Here is an 18,065-nt window from a genome sequence, read left to right as displayed (position 1 = left end):
AAACGGAACTATTTTCTTTACTTTCAGAATACTGCCCAGGGAGCTTAACTTCATTTCCTGAGTCCTGGAATAGACATTTAACCTTTTTTCCCCTTCTCTCCTTCCTACAGTTCTAACTCTTGCTTAGTTGGGAGGGAGCTGTGCAAAGGTAAAGGATCAGTAATTTGAACAATGGAAAACAAAGTCTCCTCTAAATTGCCACATGTTGAAAACAATGCGCGAGAATTTGTGAACAGTAGGAAGCTCATCAGTGCACGAGTGGAAAGCAGAGTTACATGCAGATCTTTGGAGGACAAAAATGGAAACATACACACAATTGGGGTATTTTCTACATATTATCTATGAAATAATTTCTTTCTCCAGTTACACCTCTTTCTCCGACACTTCCTAGGGGTTTATGAAACAGCGTTGTGTACGACTGGGGGCTTTTTGGTACAACAGCATTTCTTGGAAAGCCTTTGTTTCTTACAACACCCAACTCCTCTGTTCTGTGGAGGAAACACAACTTTCACACGCAGTCACTAACAGGACCACAGAGCTTAAGAAAGCTAAACAGGACAGTTAACCAGCACAGTCTTTACTTACAGTCTTCAGATAGCCTTTTGGGAAAAAAATCAATTTCAGAGCAGTGGCGGCTGCTCGACTCTTACAGAAAAGACAATGGATCTAGGGACATCTGCTGACAGACCCACGTATTTCCTTAGTTAACCTTCTAGAATCAACTGTCACATGCCTGTCAGGGGAATGGGGGATGGAATATACCTCCTGCCTCAAAGATCACATTGCTCAGAATTGTGGGCAATCAATAAAGAGATTGTGGCATACTTAGGTGGAGTAAGAATCACTTTGTTTCCATATCGACAATGCTTAAGAAAATACATACACTGTAGATGAGCTTGATTTAAAATGAGATTCACCTTTCTTGCACATTTTCTTCCCTAAAAAGCCGAATGCAGGACAACGTCAGCAATTCAAAGAAAGGAGTTTTGTAACCATGCTTCCTTGAACTTTGTAACTTTGCCTTCACTGACTGCCCTCTGCCCTGTATTTTACATTTCTTCCCACACTCCCAGATAACAAAATCATTACAGCTGTAAGAAATCTTATTTATAAAGAGGCTTTTATACAAAGAGTTCATAACCCTGTCTCACAACCATCAGTGGATATTTTCAGCCAAACAGAAATTAAAGTTTTATAATGACAAAGTACAATAAATAAACCTCTATTTGACTAATTACACAAGGGCAAATGTGATCTACAGTCAAAATCCTGATTCTCAGATGCATGAGCTTTTTACCATTTTTATACATTGATGATAAGGACTTAACACAGACCTTTCTCAGAAATGGTCTCCAATATTCCAGCCTCAGGCAAGGGAGGCCCAGGGGAGGGAGTGGCAGCCACTCACTCAGTGGCAGGAGGGGCAAGTGGTTCTGAAAAGATGTACTTGTTTAAAATCTAGGGTGCTTTCATGGACTCAGAAAATATATACCATCGAGGGGCAGAGTAAAGATTTTTCCTGAGCAAGGAGTATAACATATGACAGATATACTTAAGTGGTGTATAGCCTTCCTATTATTGTCATTTTATACAAATGGTACGTACCTAATTGTACAGGTTTGAAACAGGACTTATCCAATAGAACAGGGGTCCCCAGCTTTTGGGATATGGACTGGTACTGGGCTGTGGCCTGACAGGAACCAGGTTGCAGAGCAGGAGGTGAGCAGCTGGCAAGGGAGCCAATGAAGCTTTGTCTGTATCTACAGCTGCTCCCCATCGCTCATATTACTGCCTGAGCTCTGCCTCCTGTCATACCAGTGGAGGCATTAGATTCTCATAGGAGCACGAACCTTACTGTGAACTGCACATGTGAGAGTTCTTTGCACGCTCCTTATGAGAATCTAATGCCTGATGATCTGTCCCTGTCTCCCATCACCCCAGGATGGGACCTTCCAGTTGCAGGAAAACAAGCTCAGGGCTCTCATTGATTCTATACTATGGTGAGTTGTATAATTATTTCATTATATATTACAATGTAATAATAACAGAAATAAAGTGTACAATAAACGTAATGCACGTGAATCACCCCAAAACCACCCTCTCCCCCCAACCCCTGGTTTGTGGAAAAATTGTCTTCCATGACACTGGTCCCTGATGCCAAAAAGGTTGGGGACTGCTGCAATGGAAGATTATAATTATCTTTATTATCATTCTAATCATTAAGATTTTCAATGGACACAGCAGCGTGGTCTAGAAGCTTTCATTTAAAAGGAACCTACATGAAACAGAAGGCAATTAATTTCAAAGTTACCAAAACACAATAATAATTTAGCGCTTATTTCAATTAACAAATGGGAACTTAGGTGTGGCTTTCTTACAAAGTACTCCTCAAAGCTTGTAATTAAAATTAATTAAATGTCAATTGCCCTAGGAAACCTCATTAACTAGTGGACTCCTGAGTGTATCTTTTTGCAGAGCAGTTATTTCAAAAAGTAAATACTCACTAAGCTTAAATATTAATACATCAGAGTTGAGGAAATCTGTCAACACCTTTTCTAATGTTCATATTTTACAGAGAGAAAAAGCCCAAAGACAAAATAAAAATGCAGAGTAGAATCAATTCTCAGCCACTTTCCACAGCTTATTATCAACAAACATATTTCATGGCACTTTCTTAACTTGGGTAGTCATGTGAGGCCCCTAATTCTATAGGCTGGGCATATCCAAGGTAATGAAATCTGGCAGCACCAGGAGCTAGCCTGGCCAAGCCTGAGGAATGGAGTCAGTTATCCAAGACCACTTCTCACCTTAGATACTTCTGTGTGGGTTTGCCTGGGAATACCCGTTTCCTGACACTTGTTCACAGCCTTAGAGCCTCATGTGGCTTTTCCACAGGCATTCCAGTACTTCAAAACCCCCGACTCTGCCACTAAAAGATTATGCTATTGGGACCTACAGGATGTCAAGCATTTCTGGAGCTCTTTTTTTGGGTTTAGGATGATTACAAAGTTTGTGATTCCACAGTTAGGTAACTAAAACAACACCTACCTTACCAAGTAGACATTTTAAAAGTCTGATTAAAAGAATGTTTTGCTATTTTTAAAACCAGTGTTTTTGTAATATCTTAGAAACCCAGCAGAATGAACTAGCACACCCACTTCTGGAATGGGAGGCTGACTGACCCCTGTGGTAGCTGGCTCTGCCCATCTGCTGTCGGGGTGGATATGTCAATTGCCACCCACCTCCTGACTCTTTGGAGGGCTCTTATGTACCTGGAAAGTGTGACTTTCTCTCTCCATCCTTTAGTCAAGGAAAAGCAGTGGGGAAAAAACCTCTATATAGTGACTGTCTACCTGACACTAAATTGGAATCCATCCTATATTAAATTATTGCTACTATTTATTTTGAATGTTTACCAAGTGCCAGGGAGAAGTGCCAAGTTCTTTGTACAGTACAAAAATGCAGTGAAGATATTTTTATCCCCACAGGAACTGACTCAGGGAGGTTAAATATTTTGTGCAAGGTATGAAGCTACAAAGTGGTAGCATGAGGATTGAAATCGATGTGCAGCTCTCAGATGCGATGCTGCATGGCTCTAATTACCTATCACATAGCGAGTGTTCCGCCTGTCTGAGGCAGATTCAGATGCTCCAACTGACTTCTCTATAGTTCAATCAGTTTTTTTCAAGCACCTACTAGGCTGGGCCCATCAATCTGTCATTAAATTTACTCATTAAGTCTTATTTTTCCCAAACATCAACAAAACAGTATGCTTCATTAAATAAACTTTATGATTAACTTCCGCCTTCTAAGAATGAATACATGCACAAATCCATCTAGAAACTCAGTCCCTAAACTCTGTTTCTCATAAGCTGTGGGGCACCCCTGTCTATGACAAAGGTTCACAAATTCATCAATACTATAGTAAAACTTGGTTGAAACCAGTGGTTCACAAAAGAGCTACTTTTATGATTTTCCTTTCACCAGGAATTGCTGTAATATCAACCACTAATTAAGAGGGAATGTGCTTTTTCTGCTGCTAAAAATAGATGGAGAACATTGATCACTGGGGCCTGAGGTCCCCATTTGCCACACAAATGGTTTTAGAAGAGTTGTGAACCTGAAGCGTTTTTTGTTTGTTTTTCTGAGACAGGGTCTTGCTCTGTCACCCAGGCTGGAGTGTAGTGGTGCGATCTCAGCTCACTGAAATCTCTGCCTCCCAGGTTCAATCAATTCTCCTGCTTCAGCTTCCCAAGTAGCTGGGATTACAGGCATGCACCACCACACCTGGCTATTTTTTTTTTTTTTTTTTTAGTAGAGACAGGGCTTCGCCATGTTGGCCAGGCTGGTCTCGAACTACTGAACTCAAGTGATTTGCCTGCCTCGACTTCCCAAAGTGCTGGGATTACAGGCGTGAGCTACCATGCCAGGCTGATCCTTCAGTTTTGATAACCATTTGTAACTCATTGCATAGATGAGAACAGACTGGAAGTCAAATGCTCTATTTATAGAATCTTGTGTAATATAAAGTCTTCCCAGCATTGCTTTCCAAAATGGCATTTTCTAAAGAGGGAGAAAAGAAGATTGCTCTTGAAAGTTGCCTTTTGTAGAGTACATCTGGGTAAATATTTTACATATCAGAAAATCTAAATGATGAATAGAGGCCTACAATGTTATGAAACAGAGGATATGTTTAGAATAAACATATGGATCAATAAGGATGATTCACTTAAGAGGGACTGTCAGGTCATTCTGATCTGGGGACACCTTGCAAAATTCTAAAGAGGGAAAATGCCAGACTAGGTATGCTCCCTCAGTTGGGCTCAGCTGCAAAAGTTCTAGGGGTTGCATCTTATCTATTTCTTGAATCAAGAACTGTTTACTTTTTCCTGTGACATTCTCGTTAGGAAGAGAATGGCTTCTCATATTCCAAAGAGGTTAGTGTCAGTGTTTTGTTTAAAAATTTATTAAACATGGCTGGGCGCAGTGGCTCACGCCTGTAATCCCAGCACTTTGGGAGGCAGAGGTAGGTGGATCATTTGAGGTCATGAGTTCAAGACCAGCCTGGCCAATATGGTGAAACCCTACTTCTATTAAAAATACAAAAAGTTAGCCAGGTGTGGTGGTGCACACCTGTAATCCCAGCTTCTTGGGAGACTGAGGCACGAGAACTGCTTGAACCCTGGAGGCAGGGTTGTAGTGAGCCAAGATTGCGCATTGCACTCCAGCCTGGACAACAGAGTGAGAATTTGTTTCGAAGAAAAAACAAAGCATAAAAATTATTAAACAATCTTTACAAAGATATAAGAGGACGAGAGCATACAATTCTAGAGCATCAAAAATAAAGATACAAGAGGGCTAGAGCGTCAAATCCAAGTTAATACACAAGGTATATTAACAAAATATACAAACAGTGTTAAACGGATGACTCTGCCCCCAAGGATTTTCTGTTTGGCCCACAGTGTGGTTTCCTTGTTTAAGATACAAGCAGAAAAGGACTGACAAGCAGAGCCCAGTGGATACCAGAGATGAGGCACAAGGCAAGAAGCGCAGTATGCATTATTGTTGAAGGGGGATTTAGTCTCACATTCATGGAAAGAAACAAAGACTGTCCAAAATCTGCCAGGGAAAGAGCACAAACATATGTCACAAATAACGACCCTGGAGCTGAAAGTGAGGAACAAAAAGCAAAGAGGCCGACATGCACCGCAATGCAGCCATGGACTCTCTAGAAGGTGAGTTGGTTGGGTTGTGCAATGGGGCTAAACAGTGCATCCACCAATTGCCAACTTTGCTTCCCTTTCTAGAAAAGACACCCTTTCTCTGACTCCTTTCCATTGCCCTGGCATCTTCTATTCCTAAGGACCTGGTGAGAATTGTCACCTTCCCAGCTAATATCTAGTGAACTTTTAGGTGAAGCCAACATCTGTAATTACTGGGTAGGATAGTTGGCTGGACACATGGCATATCTCCCTCCCAGGACTCATTCCACCGGAACTCTCCAAAGAACTTTTACTTAATTCAGTGGGAGCACTTGAATTTATGCCCCATTAAAGTTCCCTTTTGAAAATTACAAGCTGAAGCCACATCTAACAACTATGATGTTCTCTGGATCCCACACACATCCCAAAAATGGAAAATTCATTTCATGGTCACAGAACCAATAAAAAATATGACTTCATTTGAAATGCCCAAATTTTTTTAAAAAACAAAATTAAATGGTTACAGGTGTTTATAAAAGTCTTTATGTGCATAGCATTCTACCAACACTGGACAGACTCTGAAAAGATTCTCCTACGTCATAAGAAATTACAGCTTAGACTGGAGGTCATTTTTTTTTTCCTTCGGTGAGATTTGCTTTTAGTTTCAAATTTAGCATTTTTGTTTTAGTGCCAGTGTCAAAGTTAGACCTCTTAATATTTATGTTCTTACTCATCTTTCATTAGCCACAGAAAAAACAAGTGACACTAGTGTCTCATCTCTAGACTTGGTTACATAAATGACTCTGGGTGTGACCATCTCGGATGAGTCCGTAAGTCAGTCAACCAACATAAGACCCCACTGTGTGTCAGGTAGGACCCAAGTTCAATAGGAAAAGCTCATGCAGTCATGTTTCTATTGAAGATCAGAGTCCCAACCTTCAAGTAATATGAAATACATAGCTGAGCTAAGACATCTCCAGGTTTCAGGAGTACTTGTTTGGAGGGGTGCCCCCTTACTTTTTACCTGGCTTTTGATGAACATTCTTAGGGAATTGCAGACATAAACACAAGGACCAAGGACCCCGACTCCACCATTAAATTCCCCAAATAGTCTACAATCTTTAGTGCATATAGGAATCTCCGGGCTTATGCCTGATGGTCCCCAGAGGATCCTGTAAGGAGCAGGTGCAAGTCCGGACCTGTAGCTGCTGGGGAACTTTCATGCCCTGCAACAAAGGGCCAGAGGTGGATCCTCTCTCAGGAAAGCTTTGCAGCAATGAAGGCTCTTTATGGACAGCTAAGCATGGAGTTGGCACAAACTGCTGCCTGACACTTAGGGCTGTCCATGCCCTGGTGCCAGCCTTTCAGCCACCACTGCCCTTCCTGTACTCTATCCAGCCCTATTCAACTGCCCAACAGAACTCCTTGTTTTCCCTCTTAGGTGTTAAAGCTGTCCCAGCTTCCAGCTGTTGCTCATGCTGTTCTGTATGGAATGTCCTTCTTTCTCATCTCTCTATTCTTCCAATTCATGTACATTTTCTAAATGCATTTAAAATGTCATAATCTCCATGGAGGCTCTTCTCATTCATCCCCCAATAGAAGTTTCTCTGTCTGCTCTGAATTCTCCACATATTCTCTCTCTCTCAGTTTCTTATTGTTTATTACCTTTTAACTTGTATAACAGTCATTTCTTTTCATCTGTTACCTTCCCTGTAAAACTGAGAAGTACGAGGACCTAGAGTCCAGGTTTTCTTGATGACTGTGTTTCTAGCATCTAGCCCAGTAATTCCACTGTTTTTGAAAACCAGGTTCTGCACAGCCCTGGGGTTCCAAAGATGTGACCTGGTTCCAAAGAGGGGTAGAAAGTGGACAAGGACCTGGGGAAGACCCCTTCCCCACAATCTGTGCTTTGGTTAGGTAGGTTTTCATTTGAAATCTTCTATATATTGGGATTCATATAATTTTTTAAAAAAGGATTCTTCTAGAGATAGAAAAAAGGAAGTCACTGTAATAGATAATTGTCAAATAAATGAATAGAATTACACTCAATACCTCTAACCCTTTCTCCCTCAGGGACAATAAAATTTCAGTGATAAAAAATGAGTGGCAAAGGTTCAGGGTGGCTGTCAATCGAAGAACATGGTCAAAATTGAGGGCCCTTTCTCTTGTTCTGTACAGAACTATACTGAAATTTTAGTTTTACATTAAAATAAAGCTCTGAATGAGTTATGTTGAAGGTGTTAAACAGAACTATCCTGGCACCTGGTTCTGGGTGTGTGTGTGTGTGTGTGTGTACATTAGCACATCCACTATGCTTTCATCTCAATGTAACTTCAGGGATATAGAAGAGAGTTATAAATGAGGCTGATGCCTCTTGATTTTCCTCTACTTCCCCTCTTACCACCAAATAAATTTACTACTCCTTCAGTCTTCTCCATGAATGGATATTAGCGTCATTTACTAATATCCCCAGAATGGGTATTAGTAAATGACGCTAATATCCATTCTGCTGCTCAGGCTAAAAATCTAGGAGTTTTCTTTGATTTCTCTCATTCCTTCATGCCCGACATCCGATTCACAAGTAATATTGTTGAGTTTGCCTGTGAAACACAGTCTGAAGCAGCCATCTCTCTCTGCCAGACACTACGAGCTGCCATGGTTCAAGGCCTCACCACCTCACATCTACGTTACTGCAGTCACCTCTTCTCTGCTTCCCACCTTCCACTGTCTCCTCCCTATAATCCATTCTCCAGGCAGCAGCAAAAGTCTTGTTTAAAACTCTCATCAGACATAGAGTAAAACTCTAACTCCTAACTGGTCAAAAATAATCGAGCTAACACATATATCTCACTCCAAACTAAACAAATTTGTTCACTCTGATAATCTTAGGTTGGGGTTTTTTCCTTTAAGAAAATAAATTAGTGGATGACTGAGCAGAGAGACAGAAAAACTGACACCACACTCAAAAACAGAAATGACTTACGGCTTCAGATTTGGGAGGCACTGGAGGTGGAGGTAGGGCAGTATCTGAAGACTTCATTGCTGCTCCCAGAGTCCCAGGGATGGGAAGAGGTGAAGTTGCACATTTGGATCGGACAGAACCTCTAAACTGATCACATCTGCTCTTCTCGCTCAGGGAGCGAGTGAGAGGCTGATGGCTGGGCTTGCCTTCCTCCAGCCACAGCTCTTCGTAGGGAAGTTCTGACTTTCCTGGGACACCTGCTGATTCTTCACTAGCTTCCGGAAAAAGGTAGTCGCTCCCACTATCACCAGAGTCCTGATACGGCAGGATGTCATGAGCAAAGGGGGCCCAATCTCCTCCCAGGTCCCTGCAACCATGAAGGTTCACCTCGCTGTTGCCATGGAGATTGTTACCATACACACAGACCGAGAGTCGGTGGAAGGACTGTGTGAGCTCATCGCGGGCGTAGCTGAGGGAATTGGGCACGTGGTTGTGGCCAGAGCACCGGCCCTTCTTGGGGCTCTTGCAGTCCTCATTCCAGTCGGTTTTCACATCACGGACAGCCCGTGAATACTCATCGATGTCGAACTGTTCTTGGCAGATACCTAGCCAGTGATGGACCAGGCTTTCGGGCCATCCCTCTCCCTTCACCAGGTGTTCTGGGAGGCTGAACTTGGGGAGAGTCAAGTGCAAAGGAAAGTGCATGGGGAGGATCTTGTTGTTCCGCAGCACACAGCAAACCACCACCGTCTTGGTCTGGATGTTCACAAACTTGTAGCGGTGCCCTTCACGGATGAAGTGGAGGTCGTACGGGTTTCTCGGCGGGGGGCTTGGCACAGTCACATTCACAGGAAGCCTGGTCTTTTCCACAATGTTGCGAATGGTGTGTTCGCCCTCTTGCATCTGAAGTTCCAGGGGACTCCGGGTGCTAAATCTGCCCTTGCACTGGAATGGAAGGCTAATGCTTTCATTGGTCCGGTGATTCATGCAAATGAGGCACGGCATTTTGCCTTTTCCCAGCTTGCTGATGGAATTGAGCTTCCCAATCTTTTTGAAGATTGTATTGAGTCGTGACTTTTCCTTGAATGTCTTTGCATAAAGGATTTCTGCTTGCCCCATTAGAGTGAGTTCATCCCCAGTACACAGGGTGATGTTGTAAACTTCAGTGTCTTCATTGCATTCACCTGAAGCAACCTACAATATAATAAGTCATATTTTAGGTTCATTTCCTTTGATCTATTCACGCAAAGAAGAACTTCCTATTAAGACACACACAAGCCAGGCACGGTGTCTCACACCTGTAATCCCAGCACTTTGGGAGGCTGAGGTGGGCAGAACACCTGAGGTCAGGAGTTTGAGACTAGCCTGGCCAACATGGTGAAACTCCATCTCTACTAAAAATAGAAAAATTAGCTGAATGTGGTGGCGGGCACCTGTAATCCCAGCTACTCAGGAAGCAGAGGCAGAAGAATCACTTGAACCGCAAGGTAGAGGTTGCAGTGAGCTAAGATTACGCCATTGTACTTCAGCCTGGGTGACAAGAGTGAGACTCCCATCTCAAAAAAAAAAAAAAAAAAAAGACACAAATACACACACAGAGGAAAATGCTATGCTCTTCTTTAATACTAAATTTAGGCACTTCATTTCTTTTATTATACTTATGTGGTTAACAATAACTACTTTTTGTTCAAGATGTTATTAGTTTAGAATTTTATAAACATCTCTTTTCTCTCTATATATGCAGAGTAGTCTATCATATGGATATTAACAGGGGTATTGTCATTTTTTCTTTTTTGGTTATAAATAATGTTTTCATGAACACAATGTAGAAAATTCCTTGTTTATTTAAATTTTTAAAATTTGAAATTGAAACAAAGAACTTAAAAATGTGGTATTTCTCCATTTTAAAAAATTATACACCCATTATTTATGTTAATTGGAAGAAATATTAGAAAACAGAAATATAGAAATGAAAAACTTTTATCTGTAAAATTTAATAGAAAAAGGAAATGGACTTGATCTATCTATCTCAGAGATACATATAGATACAGATATACACAATTCTGTTACCTGAGTTTCTAACTATAATCTATCCATTTCCCTGGGGATACTTCATCAATAGTAATACTAACCTAATGTATTCCATTTTGTATGAATGTGCATTAATTTATTTGACTAGTTCCTTCCTGTTAGATAAAAATATAGATGGGCTTTCCCATTGTATAGCAATTATAAATAGCACTGCAAAGAGCTTTTTACAGCTCAATTATTCCCTTAGGATAAAGTACCAGAAAAACTGCAGGGACAAAAACTATTCATGTATTTTTGTTTTGTTTTTTAAGACAGGATCTTGGTCTGCTGCCCATGCTGGAGTGCAGTGGCTTGATGACAGCTCACTGCAGCCTTGACCTCCCAGGCTTAAGGAAGCCTCCCACAGCCTCCTGAGTAGCTGAGACTACAGGTGTGAGCCACCACACCTGACTAATATGCATATATTTGAAAGGTCTAATATGCACTGCCCATTATGCTTTCCTCAACATACTTATTTACACTTTTACCACTTTATGAAATTATGTCTCCCTATACTCACACTAAAGTTTATTTCATGTTTACCAGTATGAGAGGTAAAGCATGAATACTGAATTTATTCTTTTATTAATTTTAAATATATTTATTGGTATATTCATTTTTCCGTATTTATCTGATTATTTAGATCTCTTACTGATTGCTTTTTATGTAATGAGAATGTAATGTCATTTATACTATGTATTTTTCCATTTGTTGTTTGAATTACAATTTTATAGCTTAACTATTAAAGTTGTTTCTTAAAAAAGTAGTCAATATTTTCAAAATTTTGCTTTGTGATTTCATTCTTGTGTGCTATGCTTCTAGCTGAGATAATATAGATTCATGATTCTGAACCAGGAGTGACTGTATCTTCTAGAGGATATTCTCGAAATGTTTGGAGACAGTTTTGATTGCCATGACTGGGGAAGCTGCTGCTTGCATCTAGTGGGTAGTGGCCAGGGAAGCTGCTCAATATGCTATAATGCCCAGGACAACTCCCCACAGCAAAGAATTAGCCGGTGCAAAAATTTCAGTGGTGCTGAGGTTAAGAAACGCTGGTATAATTTCCAGTGTTTTCTTTTAGTACTTTGCTATGAGTACTATTTATAGCTCTATTTATTTTTTTCTGAATCCTAACCACTAGCGCAACACAGAATGTAACTCTATTTACTCTGGTGGATTATTTAAGGTGGTATTTATTTATTTATGTAAGTTAACTGAGTGTCGAGTACACTTCCTAAATAGCCATCCCTCTCATAACTGATTTGATATAAAAGTATATAATTATGATATAAAAGTATATAATCTTATACAATAAAAGTGTCACTTTTATTGTATATGATTATATACTTTTATATCATAAATTATTAAAAATATATAAATTTTTATATACTGACTTCATAAAATACATACATTCAAATATGTACCTATATGTCCATCTATTTTGAGGCCATTTGTCTTAGCTACCTTTCTGTCTATTTTCTCACTGTAACTATGTTGTTTTTAATTTCTGTGTCTTTATATTTTCAGATCTCATATCAAAAGCCCTGATTTGTGTTTACTTTGACTCAAAAAGTATGTGGATGGCAGAGAAATAAAGTCAAAAGTCTGATGACAGACTGAAAATATTTATAAAACATATCACAGATAAGGAGCTAGTATCTCTAACATACAAGCAGCTTTTTAAAAGTAAGGACCCAAGACCATCCTGGCTAACATGGTGAAACTCCGTTTCTACTAAAAGTAAAAAAAAAAAAAAAAATTAGTTGGGCGTGGTGGCATGCACCTGTAGTCTCAGCTACTCGGGAGGCTGAGGCAGGAGAATCGCTTGAACCCAGAAGGTAGAGGTTGCAATGAGCTGAGATTGCGACTCTGCACTCCAGTGTGGCAACAGAGTGAGGCTCCGTCTCAAAAAGAAAAAAAAAAAAAAAAAGACTAAAAGTGTTGGAGAAAAACAGGCAAAATATATGAAAAATCAATTAACTAATAAGATGCACAATGGTTTTTAAACCTATGAAAAGATGTTCAACTTCTCTCCTCATAAGAGAAATGTCAATTAAAATTACACTAAGATACCATTTCTCACCTAACACATTGATTAAAAATTCAGAAGCTTGACATCACACTCAGTTGGTAAGGCTATGGGGTAAAAGGCATCCTTGTCCATAGCTGGTGAGAATACAGCATAATATAACCCCTGTGGTGGGGAAATTGGCAGCATCAAGCCAAATGACATGCATTTATTCCTCCACCCAGCAATCCTACATCTAGGAATTTACCCTGAATACATTCCTCCAACAATACAAAAGTACACACGTATAAGGTTATTCAGTGCAGCATTATTTATCTTTGCAAAATATTGGAACTCATCTAAATGCTCAAATATAGGAGGCTGACAGAATAAATTATGGGACACACACTTCCTGGTACTATACAAAAAAGAATGAGAATAATGAGTCCAAGGAATGGATATGAAATAACTTTCAAGGATATATTGTTAAATAAAAAAAAGCAAAGTGCAAAAAAAGTTTATACAGTATACTTTTTTTTGTTTAAGAAGAAAGAAAAAAAATAGTGCATATGTTTTCTGTTTGTTTTTGTTACCAAAAATAAAAAATAAAAAGAAACACAAGAAAAACCAGAAAATAATGAAACTGGTTACTTACTGTAGCTAGAGACAAGGGAGGAAACGACACCTTTCTAAGTATACCTTGCCACAGAGTTTTGATTTCAAGGATGTATGCTAATGTGCCACACATTTTAAAAATTAGGTTGACAAGAATTTTTTAAGATTTAAAAAAAAATGATACCTTAAGTTCGGGGATACATGTGCAGAACATGGATGTTTGTTACATAGGTATACATGTGCCATGGTGGTTTGTGGCATCCACCAACCTGTCATCTACATTAGGTATTTCTCCTAATGCTAACCCTCCCCTAGTCCCCCACCCAACAGGCCCCACTGTGTGATGTTCCCCACTCTGTGTCCACGTGTTCTCATTATTCAACTCCCACTTACCAGTGAGAACAATGCGGTGTTTGGTTTTCTGTTCCTATGTTAGTTTGCTGAGAATGATGGTTTCCAGTTTCAACCATGTCCCTGAAAAGGACATGAACTCATCCTTTCTAATGGTTGCATACTATTCCATGGTGTATATGTGCCACATTTTCTTTATCCAGTCTATCGTTGATGGGCATTTTGGGTTGGTTCTAAGTCTTTGCTATTGTAAAGAATAGCAAAGACATACGTGTGCATGTGTCTTTACAATAGAATGATTTATAATTCTTTGGGTATATACCCAGTAATGGGATTGCTGGGTAAAATATTATTTCTGGTTCTAGATCCTTGAGGAATCGCCACTGTGTTCCACAATGGTTGAACTAATTTACACTCCCACCAACAGTGTAAAAGCGTTCCTATTCCTCCACATCCTCTCCAGCATCTGTTGTTTCCTGACTTTTTAATGATCGACATTCTAACTGGCGTGAGATGGTATCTCATTGTGGTTTTGATTTACATTTCTGTAATGATCGGTGATGATGAGCTTTTTTTTCATGTTTTTTGGCCACATAAATGTCTTCTTTTGAAACATATCTGTTCATATCCTCTGCCTACTTTCTGATGGTTTTTTTTTCTTGTAAATTTATTTAAGTTCTTTTAAAACTGAATGCAACTGGAAATAAATACAAAATCCAACTGTATTTCAAATCAATAAAATAACCACTCTGGGGAAAGAGAAATAATCCAAGTAGTTTTGGAATGCTGTCTGATGCAGCTTGGCTGTGACCCCAACCAAATCTCACCTTGAATTGTAATAATCCCCATGTATCAAGGGAGGGGCCAGGTGAAGATAAGTGAATCATGGAGATGGTTTTCCCCATGCTGTTCTCATGATAGTAAGTGAGTTATCATGAGATACGGTTTTACAAGAGGCTTCCCACAACACTGGGTACTCATTCTCTCTCCTGATGCCCTGTGAAGAGGTGCCTTTCTCCATGATTTAAAGTTTCTGGAGGCCTCCCCAGCCATGCACAACTGTCAGTCAATTGAACTGTTTCCTTTATAAATTACCCAGTCTCGAGCAGTTCTTTATAGCAGTGTAAGAACGGATAATACCCTATCTTTGACCACATAATGACAGTAGGAAAAAAAAAAGACCAATACATATTGTGATCCTTTTGGTAGATTTGTTTTTCATAGGGATATGGGTAGAGCAACTCTGAGTCAAATTTATGTGCATTATAAGATTGAATGAATGGGTAAATATATTGATGTTTTGGGAGTTACAAAGTTTTCATTTTAGAAAGAGAGACAGAAACATGGAATGAAGAGCAGGAAAGGCAAGACAGAATTTCTTGGGGTTTGGATTGGAATTAGAGGGATCCATGTTAACTCACACTTTTCAGCAATGACACACACACACACACACACACACACACACACACACACACACACACACACACACACACACACCCTCTCTTTGCTTTTTCCTTTCCAAACAACCAGAAACTGCCCAAACAATTCGCCACTAAAAGGAACCAGGGCTCCCTAGAGAAATGACAGACTCCTGGGGTAGGGCAGAAATGGTACAAGTTGCACTTGGAACATTTTGTTGTGCCAGAAAGTAAGGTGCTCAAAAGATTAAGATGATGGGAACATGCCAAAAAGACACAGGAGCCAGCCTGAATGAGCTCCTACTGCTAAAATCTGGGACAATTTGAACATCACAATAAATGAAGACCACAATGAATTATAAGCTACTGAATAAAACAGGAACACCTAAGTTCATGCTGATAACAAAAAGATGAACAATGTTGAAAAACAATGCATGGGGGAAAGTTGACAAATATAGAAGACGGTAAAATCCTAATTTTGCAATGTATTATTTCCTTCATGATTTATTACTATTATACTTTATACTATTATAACTTCATTGTTATAGGAAAGATCATTTTATATAAGAATTATCAATAGATGCTGAATTTATAGAAGTTTGATTAAGAAGGCCACATGTGAACGGAGTGGCCAATGGCTTGCGGAGCAACATGCCCAAGTTTTATTGTGACTATTGCAATACATACCTTACCCAAGATTCTCCATCTTTGAGAAAGACACACTGCAGTGGTAGGAAACACAATGTGAAAGACTACTATCAGAAATGGATGGAAGAGCAGGCTCAGAGCCTGATAGACAAAACAACGGCTGCATTTCAACAAGGGATGATACCTCCTACTCCATTCTCTGCTCCTCCTCCTGCAAGGGCGATGATACCACCTCCCCCAAGTCTTCCAGGTCCTCCTCACCCTGGTATGATGCCAGCACCCCATATGGGAGGCCCCCCCATGATGCCAATGATGGGCTCTCCTCCTTCTGGGATGATGCCAGTGGGACCTGCTCCTGGGATGAGGCCATCCATGGGAGGCCATATGCCAAGGATGCCTGGGCCCCCAATGATGAGACCTCCTGCCCATCCCATGATGGTGCCCACTCAGCCTGGAATGACTCGACCAGACAGATAAGGATAGAGGGGAGGCCTCATTCTATCAGTTTTATATTACCTGTTCTGCTTCATCAGGAGATCATGCTGCTGTGATGCTGGGTTTTCTAAACAGCATAAGGAAGACTTGCTCCCCTGTCTGATCAAAGAGAATAGTTTTGGAGGGGAGAGGTGGGGCAAAAAAGATGCAGTTTTCATTTGTATTGGGAAATGTGAAAATAAAATTGTCAATTCTTTAAAAAAGAAAAAAAAAAAAAAAAAAAGAAGGTCACATGCATGGTCTTAGTGTCTTTCTCCAGAATGATTATTCATTGCAAGGGGAAAAAAGTAACTCTATAGTGGAGAATATACCTTGGACAATACCTTGACCAGGTTAGCAAATTTAATATCACCAAAGAGAGGCATACTGACATCCCCTACTTCTGAATGTGATTTCCTGAGACATTCATGATCTGGCTTATGTACCATTCCAGCCAAAACTATTACTGAAATCTCATCATTAGGAAATATCAGAGAAACCCAAACAAAAATATTCTATAAAATACCTGGTATGTATTCTTATAGCTCTTGATCAACTAATTCAGCATCTCGAGCAATTCCATCTAATCTTTCCAGAGGACCACCAAATTTCTTATAGCTGTGGTGTGTATTCTTAACAAAATTTCAATGCCAGAAAAGACAAAGAAGGGCTAAATAATTGTTCCAGATTAAAATGAAATAAAGTGAAAAGTAAATGCAATAAAGCACACTTTTGGAATATCTGGCCAATTTGGAATCAGGACTATAAATAAAAGTATCATTATCACTGCTAGTGTTCCTGAATATACTGCATTTACATAAGAAAATACCTTTATTCTTAGGAAATATACACTGATGTATTAAGGGGGGTAAGGGGCATAATGCATTCAGTTCACCCTCACATGATTCAGAAAAAGGTAAGTTATATTATGCATATGTGTATATGTGAGTGGAGTCGGGGGGAAACAGGGGAAACAAATTTGCGAAAATGGCAAATGTCGGTGAATCTGGCTAAAGTGTTAGGGAGTCCTTATTATTATTCTTGCAACGATTCTTTAGAACTGAAATAATTTAAAAATAAAAGGTTGAAGAATCTCCCTTACTTTTTCAGATAAACTTTAGAATCATTTTGTCTATGGTTTGTAATGATAATTATTGTAGTACATTAAATACACATGGTGTTTTGGCAAGAAATGACATCATTGTAATAGCATTTCCAAAGAGGCACATGATAATTCTCATCATTTATTCAGACCTATTATTTCCCTTGTTAGTATTTAATTCTGCCTTCATTATCAATCCCTGGACACTGCTGTTGAGTCACAGTTGCTGGATTTGTTTTATTACTATTCTGCATGTCCAGTGTCTTACTCTAACAGTTTTTTTCAGTTAATTCTCTTGAGATTAGTAGGTGATTATATCTTACCCAAATGATGAAAAATTTATCTTTATCCCTTCAATTTTCATCCCTTCTCTCTCATAACAGTGGTGGTGATGACAGTGAGCATTTTAATGTTTTAGATTTTAATAAGACTATTGTCAGTGTTTTAATATAAAAATATGAGAAATTCGTTTGAGATATTCTTTATCATGTAAATAATGTCTTCCCAATTCTAGTTTTCTAAAACTTTCTACAAATAAAATTTTTAAAAATTTTAATCAAATGTTGATTCTGTATCCAATAAGGTGATCATTTGTTTATTTTTGCTGTTGTTTTGTTTTTGAGATGGAGTATCGCTCTGTCACCTAGGCTGGAGTGCAGTGGCATGATCTCAGCTCACTGCAACCTCTACTTCCTGAGTTCAAGAGATTCTACTG

General features: G+C 39.4%; 1 protein-coding gene and 1 pseudogene across 2 annotated transcripts in view; one reads left to right on the top strand and one right to left on the bottom strand.

Moving 5' to 3' along the window:
* The window catches only part of GAREM1 (GRB2 associated regulator of MAPK1 subtype 1), a 199,362-nt gene that overhangs the window by 14,270 nt on the left and 167,027 nt on the right, over positions 1-18,065 (bottom strand). For both annotated transcript variants that reach the window (XM_032245395.1, XM_032245396.1), the window contains exon 4: positions 8,686-9,858. In XM_032245395.1, the coding sequence (XP_032101286.1) occupies positions 8,686-9,858 (1,173 nt within the window). The remainder of the gene's footprint in view (positions 1-8,685; positions 9,859-18,065) is intronic.
* LOC116528211 lies at positions 15,757-16,469 on the top strand (annotated as a pseudogene).

The sequence above is a fragment of the Sapajus apella genome, unplaced genomic scaffold (genome assembly GCF_009761245.1).
Source record: "Sapajus apella isolate SASKATOON/1434 unplaced genomic scaffold, GSC_monkey_1.0 scaffold57, whole genome shotgun sequence".
Classification (NCBI taxonomy): domain Eukaryota; kingdom Metazoa; phylum Chordata; class Mammalia; order Primates; family Cebidae; genus Sapajus; species Sapajus apella.
This window is presented reverse-complemented; position numbering and strand designations above follow the sequence as displayed.